General features: G+C 39.5%; 1 protein-coding gene across 7 annotated transcripts in view; it reads right to left on the bottom strand.

The window, feature by feature from the left end:
- The window catches only part of DOCK4 (dedicator of cytokinesis 4), a 436,196-nt gene that overhangs the window by 159,769 nt on the left and 255,212 nt on the right, over nt 1-21,215 (bottom strand). For all 7 annotated transcript variants that reach the window (XM_040472219.1, XM_040472215.1, XM_040472222.1 and 4 more), the window contains exons 13-15: nt 12,983-13,108; nt 3,319-3,443; nt 2,335-2,497 (exon numbers count right to left, since the gene is read on the bottom strand). In XM_040472219.1, coding sequence (XP_040328153.1) covers nt 2,335-2,497; nt 3,319-3,443; nt 12,983-13,108 — 414 coding nt within the window. The remainder of the gene's footprint in view (nt 1-2,334; nt 2,498-3,318; nt 3,444-12,982; nt 13,109-21,215) is intronic.

Below are 21,215 nucleotides of genomic sequence, written 5' to 3'. Positions count from 1 at the left end.
AAAATCTTCAGGGTCATCCTTGACTTTTCCCCTTCCTTCACATCTAGTCTATCAATAAATCTGCAAAAAAAGAACTGGCCTACTACCGTCCTAATGCAAACCACTTTAACCTCTTACTTGGGGGACTGCAAAAGCCTCCTACATGGTTTTCTATTCCCACCTACAACCTCTCATCTCAAAGCAGCCAGGCTTATCCTTAATCTAAATCCTCTAATGGCTCTCCTCCCTGCAAACAAAGTCCCAAGTCTTCCCCATGACTTAGAAGACAATATGGGATCTGGCTCCCCTGCTCAGTCTCTGGCCTCATCTCCAAACTCTCCCAGCTGCTCATTCTGGCCTCCTTGCTATTCCTTGAAAATGCCAAGCAGGTTTCAACCTTAAGCGTTTTGTATTCACTGTTCTCTCTGCCTGTAATATTCTTTCCCCAGATACCCAAGGGCTCATGCCTTTATTTCTTTTAGGTTGCTGCTGATACATCTCCTTATTAGAGAGCTCCTTTCTGATCAGCCTTTGTAAAGGCTTTGTAAAATAACAATACAGCATCATCACTTTCCAGCACCTAAATCCAATATAATCTTCTTTACTGCACTTATCACTACCTGGTATAGTATGTATTTATTTGCTCAGATATTGTCTGTCTCCCCTTTTTAGCACAAAAGCTCTATGAGAGGAGGTATTCTGCTATGTTCACTCATGTATCTCCAATGCCCAGTAACGTGCTTGACACATAGTAGGTGTTCAGTAAACATGCGTGTCATGAATAAAAAACTTTTTAAATAAATACATGTATACAGAGAAATATCTAGAAGCTCATGTGATAAAATGATTGCCTGATTATTCATAGTTGATGGGATTATGGGGATTTTTCTTCTTCATGCTTGTGCCATTTCTTCTGAATTTTAACAATCAATATTTAAAAAAAACAACACTGAACAATGTTTGAAGTACAAGGACAAGAGGACAGATGTAATACGTTCTACTGAAAATAGCCTTTATTTCATTTTCCAAGTTCTCTGTCTAAATTTCTCCAAATGCTTTCTCCCTTTTTTCTCAGTTCATCTTTACTTTCCTCTATCGTTTTCTTACCTTAAAGTTCAAAGCTCCTATGAGGCTCAACTGAGAACTGGTAACAGGGATTGGGGAAGGAATGCTATGGCACCATTCCAAGTGCTTTATGCTTTCCCCCTCCAAGTCCTTTCCATGACACTCCTCTGGGAATTTAGAAGAATGTTAAGACCTTGCTAGTCAACTCCCTACATTCTAAAACGTCCACAAAAGCAAAATTACTGGAGCTTCCTGAGCCAATTCCAAAAACATGCCATCATCCCTGCAGTGGACAGTCCTTCTCTTCTCTCTGAATCCTGGTGTACTACACAGCGCTCAGGTGAAGTCACCACTCATCTATCGGTAATGCCCCCATTCATTCCAGACTAAAGAGGAGTCTGCTGCTTCTCCAATAATGTGACTCTTTTGTACCTACCATGTATTACACTGTTCCTGAAGCAAGATTCACCAGAACCTTCTCCAGTCACAATGTACACTTCTGGTAGTGTCTAAGACACATTTCAGGGACACAGGGATACCAGAAGATCCCTGGACTGGGGACTGGAGCGGGCCAGGAGTAGGGGCTTGAGAGGAGAATTAAAATAGAGATGTCAAGAAATGACAATTTTAGGGATAGCAATGTTCACATGGGCAAAACCTATAACATCTCTACATCTTGGGCTTTTTAAATCTGTAAAATGAAGCGATTACTTCATGTCATCTCTAAGGCCTATTCGGACTGACATTACTAGCCTGTCATTTGAATACTGTCTGAGACTGCACTGTGATGCAGGTATATGCATATCAGATATATATCTGAGCCAATCAGAGGCTTTCCTAGGCACTTTACAGGCCTAGAAAACTCCTCCTGGGTTCCCCGGAGGTGTCTGAGAGCTGGATGAGCTCTCTGCTGGAGAAGCAGCAGGTGGGTCAGGACTGCCCCAAACACCATAAGCCAGACACGTTTTTAATGCCGTCTCCCCTTTCTAATCTTTCTAGACTATGAAAGTGATCAACTCATTTTTATGAAAATGAACACCTTAAGAAGAACCCTGTAGACTTCCACAGGTATTTTTTCCTTCCTTGTCCTTCCTGTGTGTTTCCACAGACGTTACTGGTTCTTTGAGAAGAAGTGAGCCCACTCACCTTTCAGGACTCCACTCCCCTTCATTTCTCCCTCTCCAGGGTCTCTGGTTTGTCATACTTTCTGCAGAGCAGCCCACGTGGTCACTATAGCTCAGTAAGGACACTACCCCCACACAAGAGAGCCAGCCCCAAGAAAACACTTACTGGAACAATGCCGAAATTCAAAGCGGATGTGTGCGCCCCTGAATTTATCCACAGGAATAGGAAGTTTCAGCAGTTCGGACCACCTGGGACTGTTGTTATGATAAAGCACAAAGGAGTGGTACTCACTAGCTGGCGGCTCTCCAGAGCCGAAGGAGATAAAATCCTAACAAAGGAAACATGCAGGTTAAAGACAGCTTCAATGAAAGATTATTTGAAAAACAGCAGAGCAATTGCTTTGCTCTATCTGCCTGCTCGCCAAACAGCACTTCATGTGGGGCCTCCCTGGGCCCTCTCTGTTCTACACTTGCATCTGTTAGCAGGTGTGTCCACCTAATCCCCATGCACATCTCCCAGGGCCTCCGGAGCCAGGGGTGGACCTCTGTGACAAGTGCAAGATGGGCAATTGCACGCCCAATTTGGAGTTCAACTATGCGGCAAAGTCCTCAGCCTGCTGCAGTCACAAGCCTGTTGGGTGCCTCCCTGAGAAATGCACACGGCCTCCCTGAGGCTCACGCGAAACACTCCTTCCATTAAGGACCTGCTTCTATCACCCCAATCATCAACAGCACCCCATTCCTCAAGCCCTGTCTTGACCAAAATGAAAACAGACAGGATTCAATGTAGTAGTTTTTATTTTTTTTAACCAGCGCCCAAGACAAAGTGTTCATCTCCAAAAGTATGACAGATGAAAGGGGAAGAGTGGGGTGATACTAAAAATGCAACATTTAAGGAATAGCTGCTCCGAGGAAATTACTGCCATGATTCCTTAAACAATCAAACTGTAAAAGCCTTTCTGTTCTTCTACTGTCTCTTCTGGAAGGTATTTCAGTGATTTAATAAAAAAGGAAAGAAAACTACCCTGGGGTGGAGAAGAAACATAAGGTAGAAAAGACTGTAAATCAGAAGTTAACCAATCACATTAAAGATGAACCCCGAACACTGATGTGGAATTGTTTTACCAGAAAGTAGCCACTATCCACGTACCTTTAAGATCTGGCCACTACTCTCCACAATGAACATAGTGACTTCCACATTTCTGGCCACGCTCTTCCCTCCTTTTTCAAATTCACCCCTTTCTATAGTGATGTACAAATCATTCCTCATTTCACCTAGTAGGAAAATTAAAACCATGTTTTTAGAGATACATGTTTCTGTGACTGTACATGTGTATGTATAAATATACACATATATATTTATACATACACATACATAAATATATATTTTATACATATATAATATATATATCTTGTAAGTATAATAAAGTACTCTATCAATAAAAACTTTAGTTCATAAAATGAACTGCTATAACATACATATAAAGTAAAATATATTATATTTACACTTTTATAAAAGGGTCCCCACCCTCATTGCTAATACCCAAGAAAAGTAAAGGCCAGCCTCTGCCAGTCTGAAGTTGCGACACTGAAAATGTACATTTAGGAGGTGAATACAGGGACGAAGAATGAAGGTGTTGTCAAGTCTCACCATTTTTCAATATTTCCCTCATTTCATTTATGAGGTGTGATTACAAAATGACAGCCTAGCAGGGTGGCTCAAAGAAGCCAGTCTCAATACTTTATAGACACAACACTTAGAGTAGAAGAAATACCCACATGGAATAAAATGACAGGACTGCAAAGGGTAGAGTTACAATTTAAATCTTTTTCTAAATTCACAGACAAAATGATCTCACTGCTGGAAGAATCCAGGTTAGGCTTTATGAACACAGATGTAGAATAATTCAGTTATGCAAGACAAAGTTGGCTTGCTGTTCCTTACCATCAAGCTATAAAACAAATAAGATCCAAACTGCCATATTCTATGAACACATACACCAATTTTTTTTTCTCAATTGGTTATTTATAAAACTTACTGCCACAAGAAAAAAGAAATTTGATGCCAATGACCAAACTTAGGCAAACACACTGACAGCATGCTTTTACCTTTCCTATGAGAATTAGATTACGGGTAAACAGCGAGTGAGAAAGAAGTAAACACAATGTTACCAGAAAGTTTTTGAAGATAAATACTGGTAAGTTTGGCAACGCTGAATTCACTTTTACTTAATATAGCTTTCAAACATTAGAAGAATCAAAAGCAATATATATATTTTTTCCTAGTAAAAAAACCTTTCCATAAAAAAAAGCAGATCACTAGAAGAAACACCACCACACAAGTAAGCTCACAAAATTGGGAGATTTTTAAGACTTCCTGACAGCAGTGTGTACAAGAAAGTACCCTAACTTTCAAATCCATGGGGGAATACCAGTGTGACTGGTCACCTTCCTCCATTAACACAAACTTTTGATGATGGCATCATTTGCCAGTGACCTGGGCTGACCAGGAAACAGACAGGACATGAAATAGAGAAAATAAGTAAGTCCCATAAAGGATGAAATCTAAACCACCCTTTATAAAGAGTATGTAGAAAACACATTGGAAATAACTGATACAGTGGTCTCTGGCTTATGAATTTCTAGTTCTCTCATACAAATCAATTTGGGGAGGCAATGAACTTGGAATTCCAGGAGAAAACCAATATATTTCAACACATTTAAAATTATATCTGTGTGCTTTGTAGGTTTTTGTTTGAACTACCTCTCTTTTTTTTTTTTTATTTTTTACAAAGTGGCCGAGTAAATATTTTAAGTTTGCTACTTAAAAGACTACTACTACTACTACACACACACACACACACCCTTAATAAAAGTGCATTTTAATGATTTAACAATACCATTACAAAATGAATAATGCATTCACAAACTCCAGCCTCTAAATCAACCAATTTGAACAAAATCAAAATAGGCCTGATATGCTACTGGTCTGCACATGTGCTATTTCAACACTATGTTTGGGAAAAAATTCTTGACGATAGTTCCCCCACTAACAGATTCGGCAGATAAAAAAGCAACACTCAAATCGAGGCAGATTAGAGCAAAATATGTCTGTTAACAATAGCAAAATTCCTTTGCTTCTTGGAGTAGGTGACACATAATGAGTAGCTCTGCTTACAGACAGACTAAAACATACAGTGGTTGATGGGAAGTATGGCTACAGGGGTTTCTACTTTAGGAATTTCTCATAATGAGTAATTAGCTAGTCCAAACCACACGGGGCTTAGCTGTCCTGCAAAACCAAGAAGAAGTGTTTCCTGCGAAGGAGACTTCCACTCTCATCTCTTGGGAGGAAGGGCAACTCTGACTTTATCAAAAGCAAGAAGGGATGAGGGAGGTTTGTAAGGTGACCTGTTTTCCCCAGTCTGTAGGCTAGGCCTAAAGGATGAATAGGGGTGGTGGAAAGATTAATGTGTTTCCAGAGCTATGAAATTCTTTATCCATGTACCCACCACATGCCAGATATTATTCTAGGCCTACGAGACCCAGCAGTGAACAAAGCAAAAATCCTTTTCCCACAGAGTTTAGATTCCAGTAATAGGGAGGTCTTTAATACAGAAGCCAAATATATAGTATGTTGCATAATAACAGGAAGTTCTGCGGATAATAAGACTAAGAAGGGGCACAGGGAAAGCGGGTGTTTCATGACAAAAGACGTCACTGAGAAGATGAGAGATGTGAGTAAGCTATGGTATATTTTGGCAAAGAAGAAAAGTTGAAAATGGCATGAGCTTCCCAAACCAATCCATAAAGCCTGTTTAGCTTACACCATAGCTGGATTCTTCTATTTCTTCTGAATTCAGAAGCGATTGTGAATTCAGATAAGCCTAAAGGATGTAGGGTAAACAGGAAGATTAGAATAAAAGATCTGGACTCAAGTCTCTTTCTCTCTACTGTTTGCTCTGTGTGGTATCCATCTAGATGGGGTAATATAAACCTCCAGGCCTCAAGTTTTTGAGTTATTAAAATGGGGGTGGGGTAAAGACAGGGGTGGGGTAAAAGAGGTGGTAGGAGGGACAAGACTACTTTGTTATGTTACACTGTTTCTGTGACTTACGGAAGAACTTCTGAAATACAACATTCATAAATTCAAACACTTCAGGCACATGCTTTACTTTTCTGGTCTTTAATGGTCATTATCCCTGCAACCTTTTCCTCTTTTGCAAACCTTTTAGCCTCAAATAAGATTTCTCTGAAAAGGGAATACACAACAAAGAGAATATTTCTCCTGGATGACATTCTACATATGTCTCCCCAGGAATTTTGCAGCTTGCTATGTTCCAGTACTGCAACATACCGTATCTTGCCAAAACGTGCAGAAGGATAAAGCTGAAACGTGCTAATTAAAATCAATACACCTGAGGTCAGCTCTGGAGAAAACTAATAAGCCCAAATGCTGTTAAGAAAGCATCTTGGGTAATTAAGAGAGAAACCATAAAGTGAGTATGAAATGGAGTCATAGCACTAGTGTGAAAAGCTATTTTCCTGACAATGTTTATTAACACCTTGCACCTCTCAAATTTAATACTCTGTAAATTTGATGTGCATAACACCTGTCTCTGTTTAGTAGGCCCACTGGCTTTGCACGTGAAGGCTTCGCATAATATCACTGTAGACAGATAAATATAAGGCCACAACAATGGGAACAAATTCAAAAGAGTTCAGTGATTACAGTCAAACGGGATCGATTTATGGCTTGACCTCAACAGCCAAGAGGTTTCCATTATTAGCTGAAACCCTGATCTTTGATTCTATGCTGGGAATGCCATGGATAAAGCCCAAGCTCGCCACATCAAGTAAACTACTGCACTCAGCCACAGGCTAGCCAAGTGCCTTAGCTGGGCTGGATACTTGTTAATATTTATGGAACTGGAAAAGCTCCTGCCCTTCCGTTAAAAACAAATCGACAAGTGTCTGAGACGAGGGGTATTTCATGGACTGAGATTATGACAATGATGATGACGGTGGTGGTAGTAGATAGATGGTAGTTCCATCCTTCGCCAAGTGCTATACAGACAACAGCTCATTAAATTCTCACATCAAGGTTAAAAGAACACCCTATTTTTCCATCTTACAGATAAGAAAATAGGTGTATAAATATTTTTTTTTCAACGTTTATTTATTTTTGGGACAGAGAGAGACAGAGCATGAACGGGGGAGGGGCAGAGAGAGAGGGAGACACAGAATCAGAAACAGGCTCTAGGCTCCGAGCCATCAGCCCAGAGCCCGACGCGGGGCTCGAACTCCCGGACCGCGAGATCGTGACCTGGCTGCAGTCGGACGCTTAACCGACTGCGCCACCCAGGCGCCCCAAATAGGTGTATAAATATTAAGAAATGTCCAACATATTCTAAGTTTACATTAAAATCAAGTATTTTCAGCATGAAAAAATGTAATTTAACAGGGTGACAATGGCCATCAAATAACCTAGTGTAACTCAGCTTTCTTCGCCAGAAGATCAGTGCCTTAAGAAAGGAAGGTATCAGTCCTACTCTGCTCTGTGTTGGTCAGATCAGACTTGAGGCACTGATTTCAGTTCGAGACACCAGCTTTACAGGACAGGGACAGACACAGACGGCATCATCTGGACCATAAACAATACAGAGAAAGGACTCAGAGCCCATCAGCGGAGGGATGAGGGTGACAAGAGAATTAAGTGAATTTAGAGATGTTGAGGTTTCAAGCAGAAAAACTCAAGCCAATAGATAGAAACTAGTCCAACACCAAGAGGTCATTTTGAGATCTGTGTTCTCGGGTCATTATCAATATTCAAGTTATGTGCCAGAAAACCATCACTAGGAACCTGAGGGAGAATCCATGCACTGGATATATGGCTGGGCTGCATGGCCCTTCAGGCGTGTGGCAGGCAGAATAAGGACACCTCCTGTACCCCAAAGAGATGTCCAGGTTCTAATCTGGGAACCTGTGAATATGTTACCTTACACAGCGAAAAGGGACTTTGCGGTGATTATTAATTAGGTCAAGGATCTTGAGATGGGAGGCCTTCTTGGATTATCAGGGTAGGCTCAAAAGAATTATAAGGGTCCTTATAAGAGAAAGAGGGAGGGGCACCTGGGAGGCTCAGTCAGTTAAGCGACCGACTTTGGCTCAGGTCCATGACTTGCGGTTCCCAAGTTTGAGCCCCGCGTCAGGCTCAGCGCTGACAGCTCAAAGCCTGGAGCCTGCTTCGGATTCTGTATGTGTGTGTGTCTCTCTCTCTGCCCCTCTCTCACTGGCACTCTCTCTCTCAAAACTAAAAACATTAAAAAAAAAAAAAATGTAAAAGAGGGAAATGGAGGCAGGAGGGCCAGAGACAGAGAAGGCGGTATGATGAGGGAAGCAGACATAGGAATGATGTGGGGGCCATGAGGCAAGGAGTGCAGGCAATCTCTGGAAGCTGGAGAAGGCAAGCAAATGAATTCTCCCTTACAGTCATCAGAAGAAATGCGGCCCTGCCGAAAGACCTGGATTCTAGCCCAGCCAGACCTGTGCGTACTTCTGATCTCCATAACTGCAAGATAAGACTTCTGTGGTGTTTTAAGCCACCCCTCTTGTGGTGATTTGTAAGAGCAGCTATAAAAAACTCATACATATTGTATTATGTATTACCATGTATTATGTATGCCAACTATACCCAAGATTCTATCACTTAATGATATCTTCATGGGTGAGGGCAAGGACAGGACAGGAACCCAGATAACTGGAAATCAAAGCAGACAACAGAAAGGGAAAATTTATGGATGGGCTGAAAACTGAACTTTGGATTTCTCACATATGGTGCATCGTCGGTGAAACCTATCAATGTTTTTTTCTCCTTTTTGTGTCATTCTCATTTTTGTTTTGCCTTATTTTAGGAGAGTATTATGAGGTATTGAACTTTTTTGGGGGGTAGCTTTTCAATTTTTGCTGACTACTAAGAAAATAATGGCAAATGCTATAATAGCATCCATGATAGTCTTGCCAGAACAGTGTGCATAAAGACAGGAGTAGAGATGGGCTGTGGTTCCCTGATGCCCACGATATTCTAGGGCAAGGGTAGCTGGTAGGGCCAGCTGGGGAAAGTCCTACACCCTTGTGTAATGGGGCCTGTAAGCCTCAAACTTTTGGAGGTGCCAGCTCCTCCACCATTCTCATTTGGGGCTGGAATCCCACCTCAGTATAACCCGGATGATCCTTAACCTCCACCTCTTGCATCGCCGTGGAATTCATTGGTTGAAAGTCCACAACCCCCTCCTCTAGCATGATCATGGGGTTCAGGTCTCAGGCAAGCGGTTACATGCATGGAGGTCCAGTGACTTGGAGTGAGGGGTGGTGAGCTTTGGTTAGATTTAGGATGTATTTTTAAGGAAGTTCAAATTATATCACACTGGTTCCCACCTGCTTTTGCCAAAAGAAGGCTTATCTCAGGCAGTCCCATCTACTGATATGTCTCTGTCAGTAAGTGATAAAGAATAACATTTATACTTGAAAGAACAGAACTTCATATCCCCTTAAACACGAGGCAAACATATGCACAACATTCCTCTTACCCCAGTGTGCAAATCATTATCTAGTCAACTTTGACCAAATAGAAATTTGACTTATGTGATCTATCACCTAACACCCAAAGAAAAAGGAGGCTTACTCTGAATGACACTTGAAAAATAAACTTAAATAAATCTTGAGATGAAGATCAAAGCTACTACCACTGGCAGCCATTTGAAACCTGGGTTCCGCTAATTGTTTTCAAAGTGAGCCTCTACCTTCCAAATTTCAACCCCTCCCTTTCCCATCACTCCACAACTTTTACTCAATTCCTTTCAGGGTTAGGAGCTTCAAAGATCTCCTACGAAGACTGAATTTACCCTAACAAACAATGACAGCTTAATCAGTTGATACATGAGAACAAGTTTCCAAGGGAACAATGCACAAATGGGGAAGACAAAGGCACGAGGCAATGATGAAAGCAATGATCATGTTGCCTAAAAGAACCATAAACTCAGTCACAATGGGCCTTCAGGCTGGGGGAGGCACAGCTTGACCTTCCATGACATTCCTGACACATCAGCTAGCTTTGCTCCAAAATGTCTGGTGGATGGAAACTTAGTCCTTCCCGATATTCAGCAGTGGCCCAGGTCCTACTCTGCACAGTCTGTTAAGACATTTAGAGGCAGGCTGTCCAATACTGTAACCACTGCCACATGTGGCAGCTGAGTACTTGAAATGTGACTTGGCTGGAAATAAACGTGCTATAAATGTACAATATTCACCAGCCTTCAGCCTTCAGGGATGGAGGGTAAAAAAGAAAGTGTGAAATAACTCATTAAAAATTTTTTATATGAATTACCTATTGAAATGATAATATTTTGGATGTGGTGGGTTAAATAAAACATATTATTAAAATTAATTTCAACTCTTTGCTCTTACTCTTTTGGAAGTGGCTACTAGAAAAGTTAAAATTGCATTTATGGCTCTCTAATTACATTTCTACTGGAGAGCACTGATTGAAATATTTTTGCTGCTCTCCCCATCATGGGCCCAGAGACCACACCATGGAACTTTCTGCAGAATTATTTGGTTTGTACGTAGCAGTGATGGAGCTTCAAAGAAAGTGACTTATATTCTTTGAAAACTGGACACCATAAGAAACAAAGTGCTGGATGGCCAACGCTTAACAACAGGGAAGGGTCATGCAGCTTGAAAGCACGTGGCCAGATCACCTCTTCACACTAGGTGACATCTTAGAGACGTGCCCCTACAATAGCCAGACCAAGGGGAGAGTTTCTGCTTCTGTGTTTTCTCCGTTCCAAAAAGAGTCTGGCACTGATTACATCCTATGATCCTCAGCAGAAGTTTTGTGTATGCTCCCATCAGTGTCAAGACCTCAGATAACTCCTTCTGTAGAGAGGCAGCGACTATGTTCATGACCTTGTCCTGTGGGGATAAGCATGGGCCTCACCTGTCCTGACCCCTAGCAGAACACAAATCAATTCTGAAAGATGAGTCTAGACAATGAAAAAAAATCATGTCAGCAGACTGTCAGTGCAACATTGACATTAGAAATGTTGTTCTCCTACATTGTCTCATTGAAGAATTCAGCTCAAGTTTTCATTAGAGCCACCAGTGAGAATTAACTGACAAGTCAACATTCTGAAAATAACAAAGGGAAACAAAACAATGAACACATGTTTGGCAATGTAAAAAAAAAAAATTCCACTCAGTTTTAAAGCTGCTTTCAGCTGTTTGTGTAAATATACACACTCTCCCTTCTTCATCGAATTTGGAAGATTAAGCAGCCACCCAAGAAAAAGGAGAAAAGAAAAAGAAGCAGGTGCTTTAAAAATCATCTCTTGGCATCGCTGGCATGCGGACTTGTGTCCAAGAGGACTGATCCCCTGGGCAGGGGGACCAATGCCGCTATAATGTAGTACAGCAAAGGGACAGGAGCGAGCCTTATTCCAGAGAAAGTTCATTTCCATCATTAAAGCCAGACAAAGGCGGCATGAGCACAGCACATCCCAGACAATTATTCAGCTGGTGAAGTGTCATGTTGCTTTATATTTTTCCACTTCTCAATGATACTGCCCAGAGACCAAGCTGAGGAATTCTTCCAGCAGCTGTCTGCATTCTGTCTGAAAATATGTTTTTTATATTAGATTTGCCCATCAATTTGCTTCCCAGTGGCATGAATTTTTTTTTCTTTTTTTGTTACAAAGGAAAATACCAGTTATTTATAGCAACTGAAGGAAATAATGAAGGGGTGCAGGAGCCACTGAATCACAGGCCACCAAGTCAACAGTTCTATATACACAGTCATTTTCAACAAGAGTAGCATGAGATGCTCAAGCAGAACGGGTCCTTAAGCCAGGTCAGGTCACCTCAGGAAACTTTCCAGGCTCTCTGTTAGCCTTCCCCGCAGGAATAGGTTTGCACAGAGACATCACAAGATGCTGCAACAGGGCAATGCCAGGCACTTTCTCTATCACATTAGGTCTTTATCCACGGCAGTCCTAGCAGCCCTCTTACAGCTGTGCCAAAGGCCCTGTCAGATGCAACTTCCTGTACTTGTTTCCACACGTGGTATTTAAACAGAGATTTACAGGATATAATTTCTAAAAATACTGTCAACAGTTTGAGATTATTTCATTTGGTCTACTTTTCTCTTGGTTGTGGAGGGTGGGATCAGGGGCACTGAGAAATACTACTATCTGGCATTTACTTGGATAGTGTGATTCTCATTAACTGCTACCTTCTCCACGTAGAAATGAACCCTCCCCCCCCCTACTCTTTTTGTCCTTTTACATTGCTAAAAGAGACCTGAAAAATACATCTCAAAGAGAACTAGGAAAGGTAGCAAAAAACATTTGGTATTTGTATATGGCTGCTGATTTACATATATATATCTTGGGTAGAAAAATCCTTTAGGAAGGTGAAGCTGCTGCCCAATAATTATTCTTATCAAAACCTGTAAGGACTTCCCCTTAGTGACTTCACTAACATTTTCTACCAAAGGAAGTATTTTCTGGATACTATTTCAGTTTTCCTTCTTATCATGGTCATAAAGAATGCAACATGGCCCTACAAGTTACCCACGCTAATAAAAATGTCAAGATATTTTTAAAAACTTTTGCTTATTTATTATCATACACCTCATTTCCTTCCTTAGCATGGTCCATTTGAACTCTTTGAAACTGACAAATTTGAAAAATTTCTCAAGTGTCAAAAACAGACATAACACCCATATGTCAACTGTCGGTCCATCCCACATCACTTACCAGGCATAATAATATTAGAAAAACCCAACTTTCTCGTTATAGACACTCCATGAGAAAATACTGATGAGTATTCTCTTCTGATTTGTTCAATGTCTCCATGCAATAGCTGTAGGGAAACTGCTAAACCTAAAATAAATGAGAGATAACAGAGTAAAAAATATAAGGACAGAAATAGCATGAATGGAAATCTGAGCTTGCTTCAACAAGCCCACAACTATGAAGGCATTGTTAAAACAAAAGGTTAATATTAAGACAAAATCAACAGAATCTATAAGAGTAATTTCTAAAGAACACTTTTCCAACTTGACTATTTGGGTTTTCCCTTTTCCCCTGTTTAAAAAGGTTCATAGCAACTGGAAAAAAATTGAACATAACATTAAGAAGTGTGACTTCTGGCCCCTACACCCTCTTTTCCAGTCCCCCACCAGATGAAATGACCCCACTCCGATACTCATGCCAGCAACTGATGACTGCTACCTAGCCCTAGAGGACACTGATCTCAAAATGGGAATTCTAATTTCTTTTAACTCTATAAAACCTATGAAGTTAACAATATCATTAAGGTGTACACAAATCTAAAGTCATACAATAATTCAAGGATTTTAAGGATATTCAGAGATTTTCTTAAAACTTAAGTAACAAAGGTTATTATAATGAAAGTAAGATTATATTAATACTATACACATTAGAAACTCATAATGGCATTATTTTCTACTGAGAAGAATTTAGCTGGATGCAGGCCACAAACAAAAAGGCATTTAGTCAGTAAAGTAGTAAAATTATCTTTAAAAAAAAAAAAGCCAATTACAGTGACATTACTACAGTGGGATATATAAAAGATGAATGACACATTTCTCGTAACTTATTCCCCCAACTCCCAGGCAAGAAGTACAGAAAAGAAATTAATGCTGTATTTTTGTGAATATGTTTGTATATTTCTGAGATGCTACTTCTCTTTGTTTTTTAATTCCCTACTGTTTTTCTATTATTTTAAATAAGAAAGACAAAAAAAGTAGGAAAAGAAAGGAAAGGAAAGGAAAGGAAAGGAAAGGAAAGGAAAGGAAAGGAAAGGAAAGGAAGGAAAGGGGGTTCCTTACTTACATTAGTGATAGAAAATGAAGCCAATCAAAGGGGACTTATTTTTAAAACTTCCAGTCATAATTAACCTGCACACAATTTTAAAATGAATCTGGATGGTGGAGTTAAGAGGATGATAAATCTATACTCCAAAGATTCTCTACCTATATCATTACTTACCATGTGCAAGTTACCATTCCCCATTCATCATTTACAGTACTACAATGCTCTCGCAAACATGAACCATAAGCATGACAACATTCATGCTGGAATCAAAAAGAAATGCAAAGCTTATTTACCACATATCTACATTAGGATTTTCCTTTCATTCTCCTTCAACAGTAAGAACAACAGAAGAAGTGTTTTGTTAGTTTGTTTACTTGGTTTTCCATAAAGTGGTTAAAACATCAGGAAATTTTGTTAAAAAAAAAAAACTGGCTCATAGAGAAGATGGAGCCTTCCCTGGGGTTCCAGTCTGATGAGGTATACCCAAGGGGCAAAGATTTAAGAGATGAATGGCAGGACAGTACTGCATCATTATGTCCTCACACTTTCTGGTGTGTGGGTCTAAGAGAATGTGTCAGAGAGTTGTTGTCAGAATTTGGTTAAATGTGGCAGGTACTCAGGAACTTTAACTAAATCTTCAAGCCATTTTTACCTATCTATCCTTTATCTCCCTCCCCACCCCAGTCCATCTGAGTTGGGAGACTGAAGGCAACGAATGGAGGACCATCTGTCCCTCGATAATCACAAGGAATGAAAGAGGGGGGAATAACTGGTCTGGATGGTTTGATGGCGACACAGTTTGTGTAGCTTTGGGATACTTTTATGTGGTGCTATTGGCTCCTTTTAAAACCCAAAGGCAGGAAAATGAAAACAAACTAACATGTGTTGTAATCCATCTGTCCCAGCGGCTATTTCTTCCTGACTCACACTCTCCCACTACCCCCACCTCATTACTGGTGTTTCTGTTGTCTTCCCACTTCTGCCCTTTTGCCTCCAAAATACTCACCCACACCATCACCATTAACATCATCAGAAGCTGATATATGTAGAAGGGCAGTGCATGCCAGACATGGTACCTAAGAACAGTTCCTCATGCTGGGGAGAACACTTCAAATCTGGGGTACTATAAGCAATGCTTTCACACAGAGAGTCAGATGGACTTAAGAAAATTCTTGAGGTCCTACGATTTTTTGCAAGTGAAGATCAATTTACTAGGACTTCTCATCAAAGGATCTAATCAGAGACACTGGCAACATAATGTGTAAAGTAAGAAAAAATCTGAAGGGAAATGAGAAGCAAAGACATCATGCTATTCAGCGTAGGGGCTAGAAGAAAGTGACTAGGATTCTGGTTTTGCCCTACTGGAGCCAGAATTCATTTAACCAACAGTGATTTTTCTTTTTTTTTTTTTTTTTAAACATAAACAATACTTACCAGAAGATAAAACAATGAAAGAAGAAAAGCATTCAGTCAGAGATAATGCTTAAGAAAGTCCAAGATGGGTTAAAAAAAAAAAAAGCAAAAAAAAAACCCAAAAACAAAGAAAATAAAATCCAAGATAGAAAAGCAATATGTGTTAGGGAAGAACATAGATATAAATACGAAAAGAGAAATACATCAATATACTCTAATCAGTAGGCGCTACAGAGATGAGAGGAACGCAAAAGGGTAGAGCGGACCCATTCAGGGGAAAACAGGGAGGAGCCAGCTAGTAGATAAGGGAAGGGAATGAGAAAATAATAGAGGAAAACAGACAAAATACTATGAGGGAGAAGGAAAACCTTGCATTTAAGAGTTGAACACATCCTAAAATTTGGTTAGAAGGTATGGCAGTTTTCATTCTGGAGGTTTAGTAGTTATAGATTAAAGGCCAAGGTGTAATGATTTCATTTGTCTTGCCCAGTGAAACCAATTTGGAGGAGAGGGGAAGGTACTATCATTTTGAGGTGACTCAATTTCTTCAGACTAAAGAGCTCACTGATAGTCAAGAATTGGAAGGGTCAAATGAACTGAGGGCTTCACCATAATGTACTTGGCTCTTCCTAAATCACCAACTCAGTTTCCATAAAAAAAAAATTAAAAAGAAAAAAAATACCCACAACACTCAACATGAAACATTCAAGCGTGGGTATACTTTCAATAAGACAAAGAAAAAACATGATACAGCAAGAATCCAAAAGGGCTAACACACAAAGAGCTTTTGCAATACTAATTATTTTTCAGTCAAGGAAACTCTAGATCCTATTTTTATTGTGGCCCTTAATTATCATGACAAAAATCAACAGGATGGAGTCACCAGAACAATAAGAAATAATGCACTAAGATGAAGAAACTACTCATCACTACAAGGAAGAGACTCATCAAATATTCACCCATTCCAATTAGAAATTGGGCTAATCCTGAGGATTAGCCCTATCCTTTCAGGAGTGGTCATTTATGACACAGGGTATGTTCACAGAGCTGTATTTTTCTTTCTCTTCTCTTCCTAGTTAGCCAACTTCTCTAGCCTCATCTTACTTGCTATCTCTGCAGCTGGGGCCACTTCTAAAAGTTTATGTGCTGTGCACTGGAAACTAATGTAACACTGTATACCGATTATACTCAAATAAAAATTTTTTAATTAAAAAATAAAATTTTATTTGTACACTATTTTATTCCAAACACAATTCAACCTGACCACTTTGGGTATGGAGAGAACTTCCAGTTTGAGAGGAAGGTGGAAGGTGGGATATAAGGATACATATGATACTGAACATAAAACATGCACATATAAATAAAACATAAAACAGAATGGGCTAAGCATATGCTAGCAATATTAAAATAAGGAAAAATTACTGAGGGAATTTGAAAGTTCAGGGAAGATTAAAAAAAAACAAACAGGAATTTACGACAACCAATAAGCTGAAGAATTAGGTTAGATTTTTAATTTTACAAAATATATAAATAATGTTTTACAATCAGTTTTTTCCAGTCCTTAATATACATACCAAAAATGAAATTGCTAAGGGAGAACTGTTCCTCTTATTAAAAGAAGCGATCATTAAACTGAACATTTTTATCTGCCTAGATGTTTAAGAGCCAATTATAATGATATGATATCTAATTTTAAACAAAGGCATAGAAATTAATAAATCTAGAGTCTGTCACAAAATAACCTATTTCTCATGCTCAGCATACAGAGCAGTAGTGTAGGAAAGAAAGGCTTACTTTCTGTAGAATCAAATGTGGTTGATTATTTGGTAGCTCTAATTTCACAGGAATTGAAGTTAACTCAATCCTTAAGATGGTTCCTTTTAAATTCATGAAATTCTGCACTTTTATATAAAAATGCCAAGCACAGCATGATTTGTAAGTAGCAGGCAAAATTAATTTTAGACTATATCAGCCATTTGCCACCAATGAACCAATAACTTGTAGCTGTGAATTTACAGCAAAGCAAAAATAAAAAATGACAAATACATTTGATAAATACATGTTATGATTAAGTGTGAAAGTTAAGAAATATATCATAGAGCTTCATGACTCTGTCAAATGTTAACTTCTCTGTGCTTTGGTTTCCACATCTGTAAAATCAAGTTAATAGTGATAGCAACTCCATAAAATACTTTGGGTGATACCCGGCACAAAGAACATGCTCAACAATTTTAGCTGCTGTTACCAATGCCCCGAGTATTATTACACAACATCACTCTTTCTGTTCTTGTTCCTCCCTACCATGAATATCAACAAATTACCTTCCATCAAAAAAATGTTCAACATTCCCTAAGTGCCATACACAAAGACGATATTCCTTTCAAAAGGCACACCCACTTACCACTAGTTTAAGCCAAGTATTGTAAATCTTCTGGATATTTGAATGATGAAGGCCTATGGAGGCCTTGGGGGCAAATCTGTCTATCATGTACAATATTCAATTACTGGAGATCTGACATAGACGCAAGTGATCAATACAAGTAGACAATGGTGTACAAACAGACATACGTGAAGATGGGGAAATTCCTAATAGCACAGGGGAAGCCAGAAAAATAAGCAGTAGTCCTGGAGGCCATAATTAATTATTGTTATTCTAAATGCAACAAGAAGTCACTGGAGAATTTGTGTTTTAAGAAAGTTTTCTTAGTGTTCTTTGGAAAATAGGGCTGGGAAGGTAAAAAGCGGAACTGATGAGCACAACTGAAGGCCATTACAGATATGAAGGCAAGAAATAATGGAGGGTCATGCTGATATGGTTGCAACCGAGATGGAAAAAAGTGATAAAGAAGCTATATGTTGCCATAAAAGAATGCATGTCTTTACGGTATATTACATGTGAGGGAATGAGGAAAAATAAGGAATCATGGTAGACTCCTGAGTATCTGACCTGAGAAACTATAGAAAATGGGGCTGTGTACTGGGCTGGGAAGTTTAGCTAAAAAAAGAAAGGAGTAAAGCAGGAAAGAGGTTCCTGGGTGGCTCAGTCAGTTAAGGATCTGACTCTTGATTTTGGCTCAGCTGATGATCTCACAGTTCATGAGTTTGAGCCCTGTGTTGGGCTCTATGCTGATGGCTCAGAGCTTGTTTAGGATTCACTGGCTCGCTCGCTCTCTCTCTCTCTCCGTACCCTGCTCATGCTCTCTCTCTCTCTCAAAATAAATGAATAAATAAATAAATAAACTTAAAAAAAAAACTGCTGTGAGTTTTTAAAAAAAGAAAAGAAAGGAGGATAAACAGTCATCAATACTGTCTTTTATAAATGCATAATTAACCTTCAGTGGTGTTTTTTATTTTTCATGAGGATTTGGATCATGGTCACTTGCTTTCAGCCTGAAGAACTTCAGTATTTCTTACAAAGCACATTTGTTAGCAAAAACTTATTTTTGTCTTGGAATGTCGTTATTTTGCCTACAGTTTTGAAAGGTAGTTTTGCTGGGTATAAGATTCCTGATTGACACTTTGGTGGACTTTTTTGTTTTTTAAAAAACTTTCAGCACTTTTAATATGTTATCACTGCCTTCTGACCTCCACTGTATTTTATGAGAAATCAGGTAGTAATCTCCTGGGGGTTCCCCTGTATATGATGAGTAGTTTTTCTCTTGCTGCTTTCAAGAATTCTGTCATTGGCTTTCAGCATTTTTACTAGGATATATTTGGGTGTGGATCTCTTCCTACTTATCATACTTGAAGTCAATGAGCTCCCTAGATGTACAAATAAATATTTTTCATCAAATCTGGGAAGTTTTCTGCCAGTATATCTCCCAATACTTTTCTTCCTCCTTTCTCTCTCTCTTCTCTCCTGGTATCCCCATTTTTTTTTTTTATGTTGATGCACTGATGGTATATTTTTCTAAGGTTCTGTTCATTTTTCTTCATTCTTTTTTTTTTTTTTCAAAAAAAAAAAACTCCCACCCTTTTCTAAAATCTACACTTTTTTCTTGAATTCTCAAGAATTCCCACAGGCTTAAATTCCTGAATACTCTGTTTCAAATAAACTCATTTCCTTACAGAAGAGCTTCTGAATTTTCTCTCCTTATGGGCTGCCTCTCCCTGGGCTAAATCTTTGACCCCTTATTCCAGAGTTGGAGGTGGGTACGGTAGTCTATTCTTTAGAGTCACACTCTTGCTTCATGGACAAGATTCAAGGGGCAAGGTTCAAGTTTACTGGGGCAGTAACTCCGATTTTCTCAACTTGCCTCTCTTCATGCAGCACCTCCATCCAATGAGCAAGCTGGGCAAGGGCAACTGCTGCCCCAATATTCCTGGCCTGTTGTACCTCAGGCAGAGCCACTGCCCTATGAATGGGGGGCTGGGTAGAAGGGAGGCCCCCTAGCTCTCAGCCACTTTGGCTGGAAATTTAGCCTCTGCATCTCAGAGCTAAGGAAGTTGAAAAATGCAAGGAGCCATCACCCTTCAATCTGACACTGTATCCCTTGACTGAGAGCTCAGGGAAGAAGCAGCCCCATCTTCTCAGCCACACGTGCCTGGAGGAGAACTTCCATTATGCTGAGCAGGGGCAGGTGGAAAGGAGGAAGTGGGTAGTGGCACAGGGTCACCAACTCTCTCTGTTCTTATCAAGATTTAGTAGGACTCTTGAATAAGTATCTCTTTACATGCTGTATGCTCTTAGAAAAATGTTCTGATTTTAGCACTCTTTAAATATATGATCCTTACCAGTTGCAGCTGTTTCAGTTTGGGATGGGTCTATGCAGCTCCTCATGCTGCTCTTCTGTAGCAAAACTCTAAAGACACTATTTCTTGACCGTATTTTCATCCTTTGTGTTTGGGAGGTAGGGGCTAAGGGTAAAACATAATTGCTAGGACTTCTAAACATGAACTACCAAATCACAACCATCATGAGGTAGCAGCAAAACTTGCAAAAGAGAGTATTATTAGATTCTGTCATAAAATCATCTTCAGTCAAATCTGCTTATTTATGAAATATTTCAGACCTCATTATTATCAGAGCAAGAATTTTTACTTCTATTCCCTCTCATGTGCTTGATTTACAAAATCTATCATCAGAGTTTTGCTTTGAGTATTAGGATATTATATGTGGGGTCTATGAGGTAAGATAATTGGCTTTTAAAATAAATACACTACAGGCATTTATCTAATGTGGGTCCAACTCAAAGCCAGAGAGAACTTCCAGGAGTAGATCCTGGCTGCAGCAAGTAATAAAATCCTGGTGGGATCAAGCGAGGTATTCACACAGAGAGGTCAGAGACAGGATCTATCTCACGGTCTCTGGAGTAGAGGAAAGAAAGGAAGCCAAATGTCTAGTAAGAGTGCTGTCAAGTGAGATAGCACTGTTGGAAAATGAGTCAATGGAGCAAAAGCCAGAAGCACTAGGAAGACACTAGAGCGTCAAAATGAGCCAGATTAGAGAAAGAAATAAAATGGGCGTGTGATAGCACTAGAAGTCTACTGAACCATTAATGACATGATGGAGGGGCCTAGCTACTTCAATCCTCTGCCAGCAGAACCAGATTACCCAAAGGACAACTGTCAGTTAACACTGCCATCTTGAAAATCTAGACAAGGTACCATTAACACTGCCAATGCTCAAATTTGAGGATGTATCTATTCTTTCAGATGTACTTTCAAAGCTAACTTAAAGTGAAAGAAAGAAAGAAAGAAAGAAAGAAAGAAAGAAAGAAAGAAAGAAAGAAAGAAA

This window comes from Herpailurus yagouaroundi, unplaced genomic scaffold (assembly GCF_014898765.1).
Source record: "Herpailurus yagouaroundi ecotype Mexico unplaced genomic scaffold, PumYag 100, whole genome shotgun sequence".
In the NCBI taxonomy this organism is placed as follows: domain Eukaryota; kingdom Metazoa; phylum Chordata; class Mammalia; order Carnivora; family Felidae; genus Herpailurus; species Herpailurus yagouaroundi.
The sequence above is the reverse complement of the archived record's forward strand: the minus strand, read 5'-3'. Positions and strand labels throughout refer to the sequence as shown.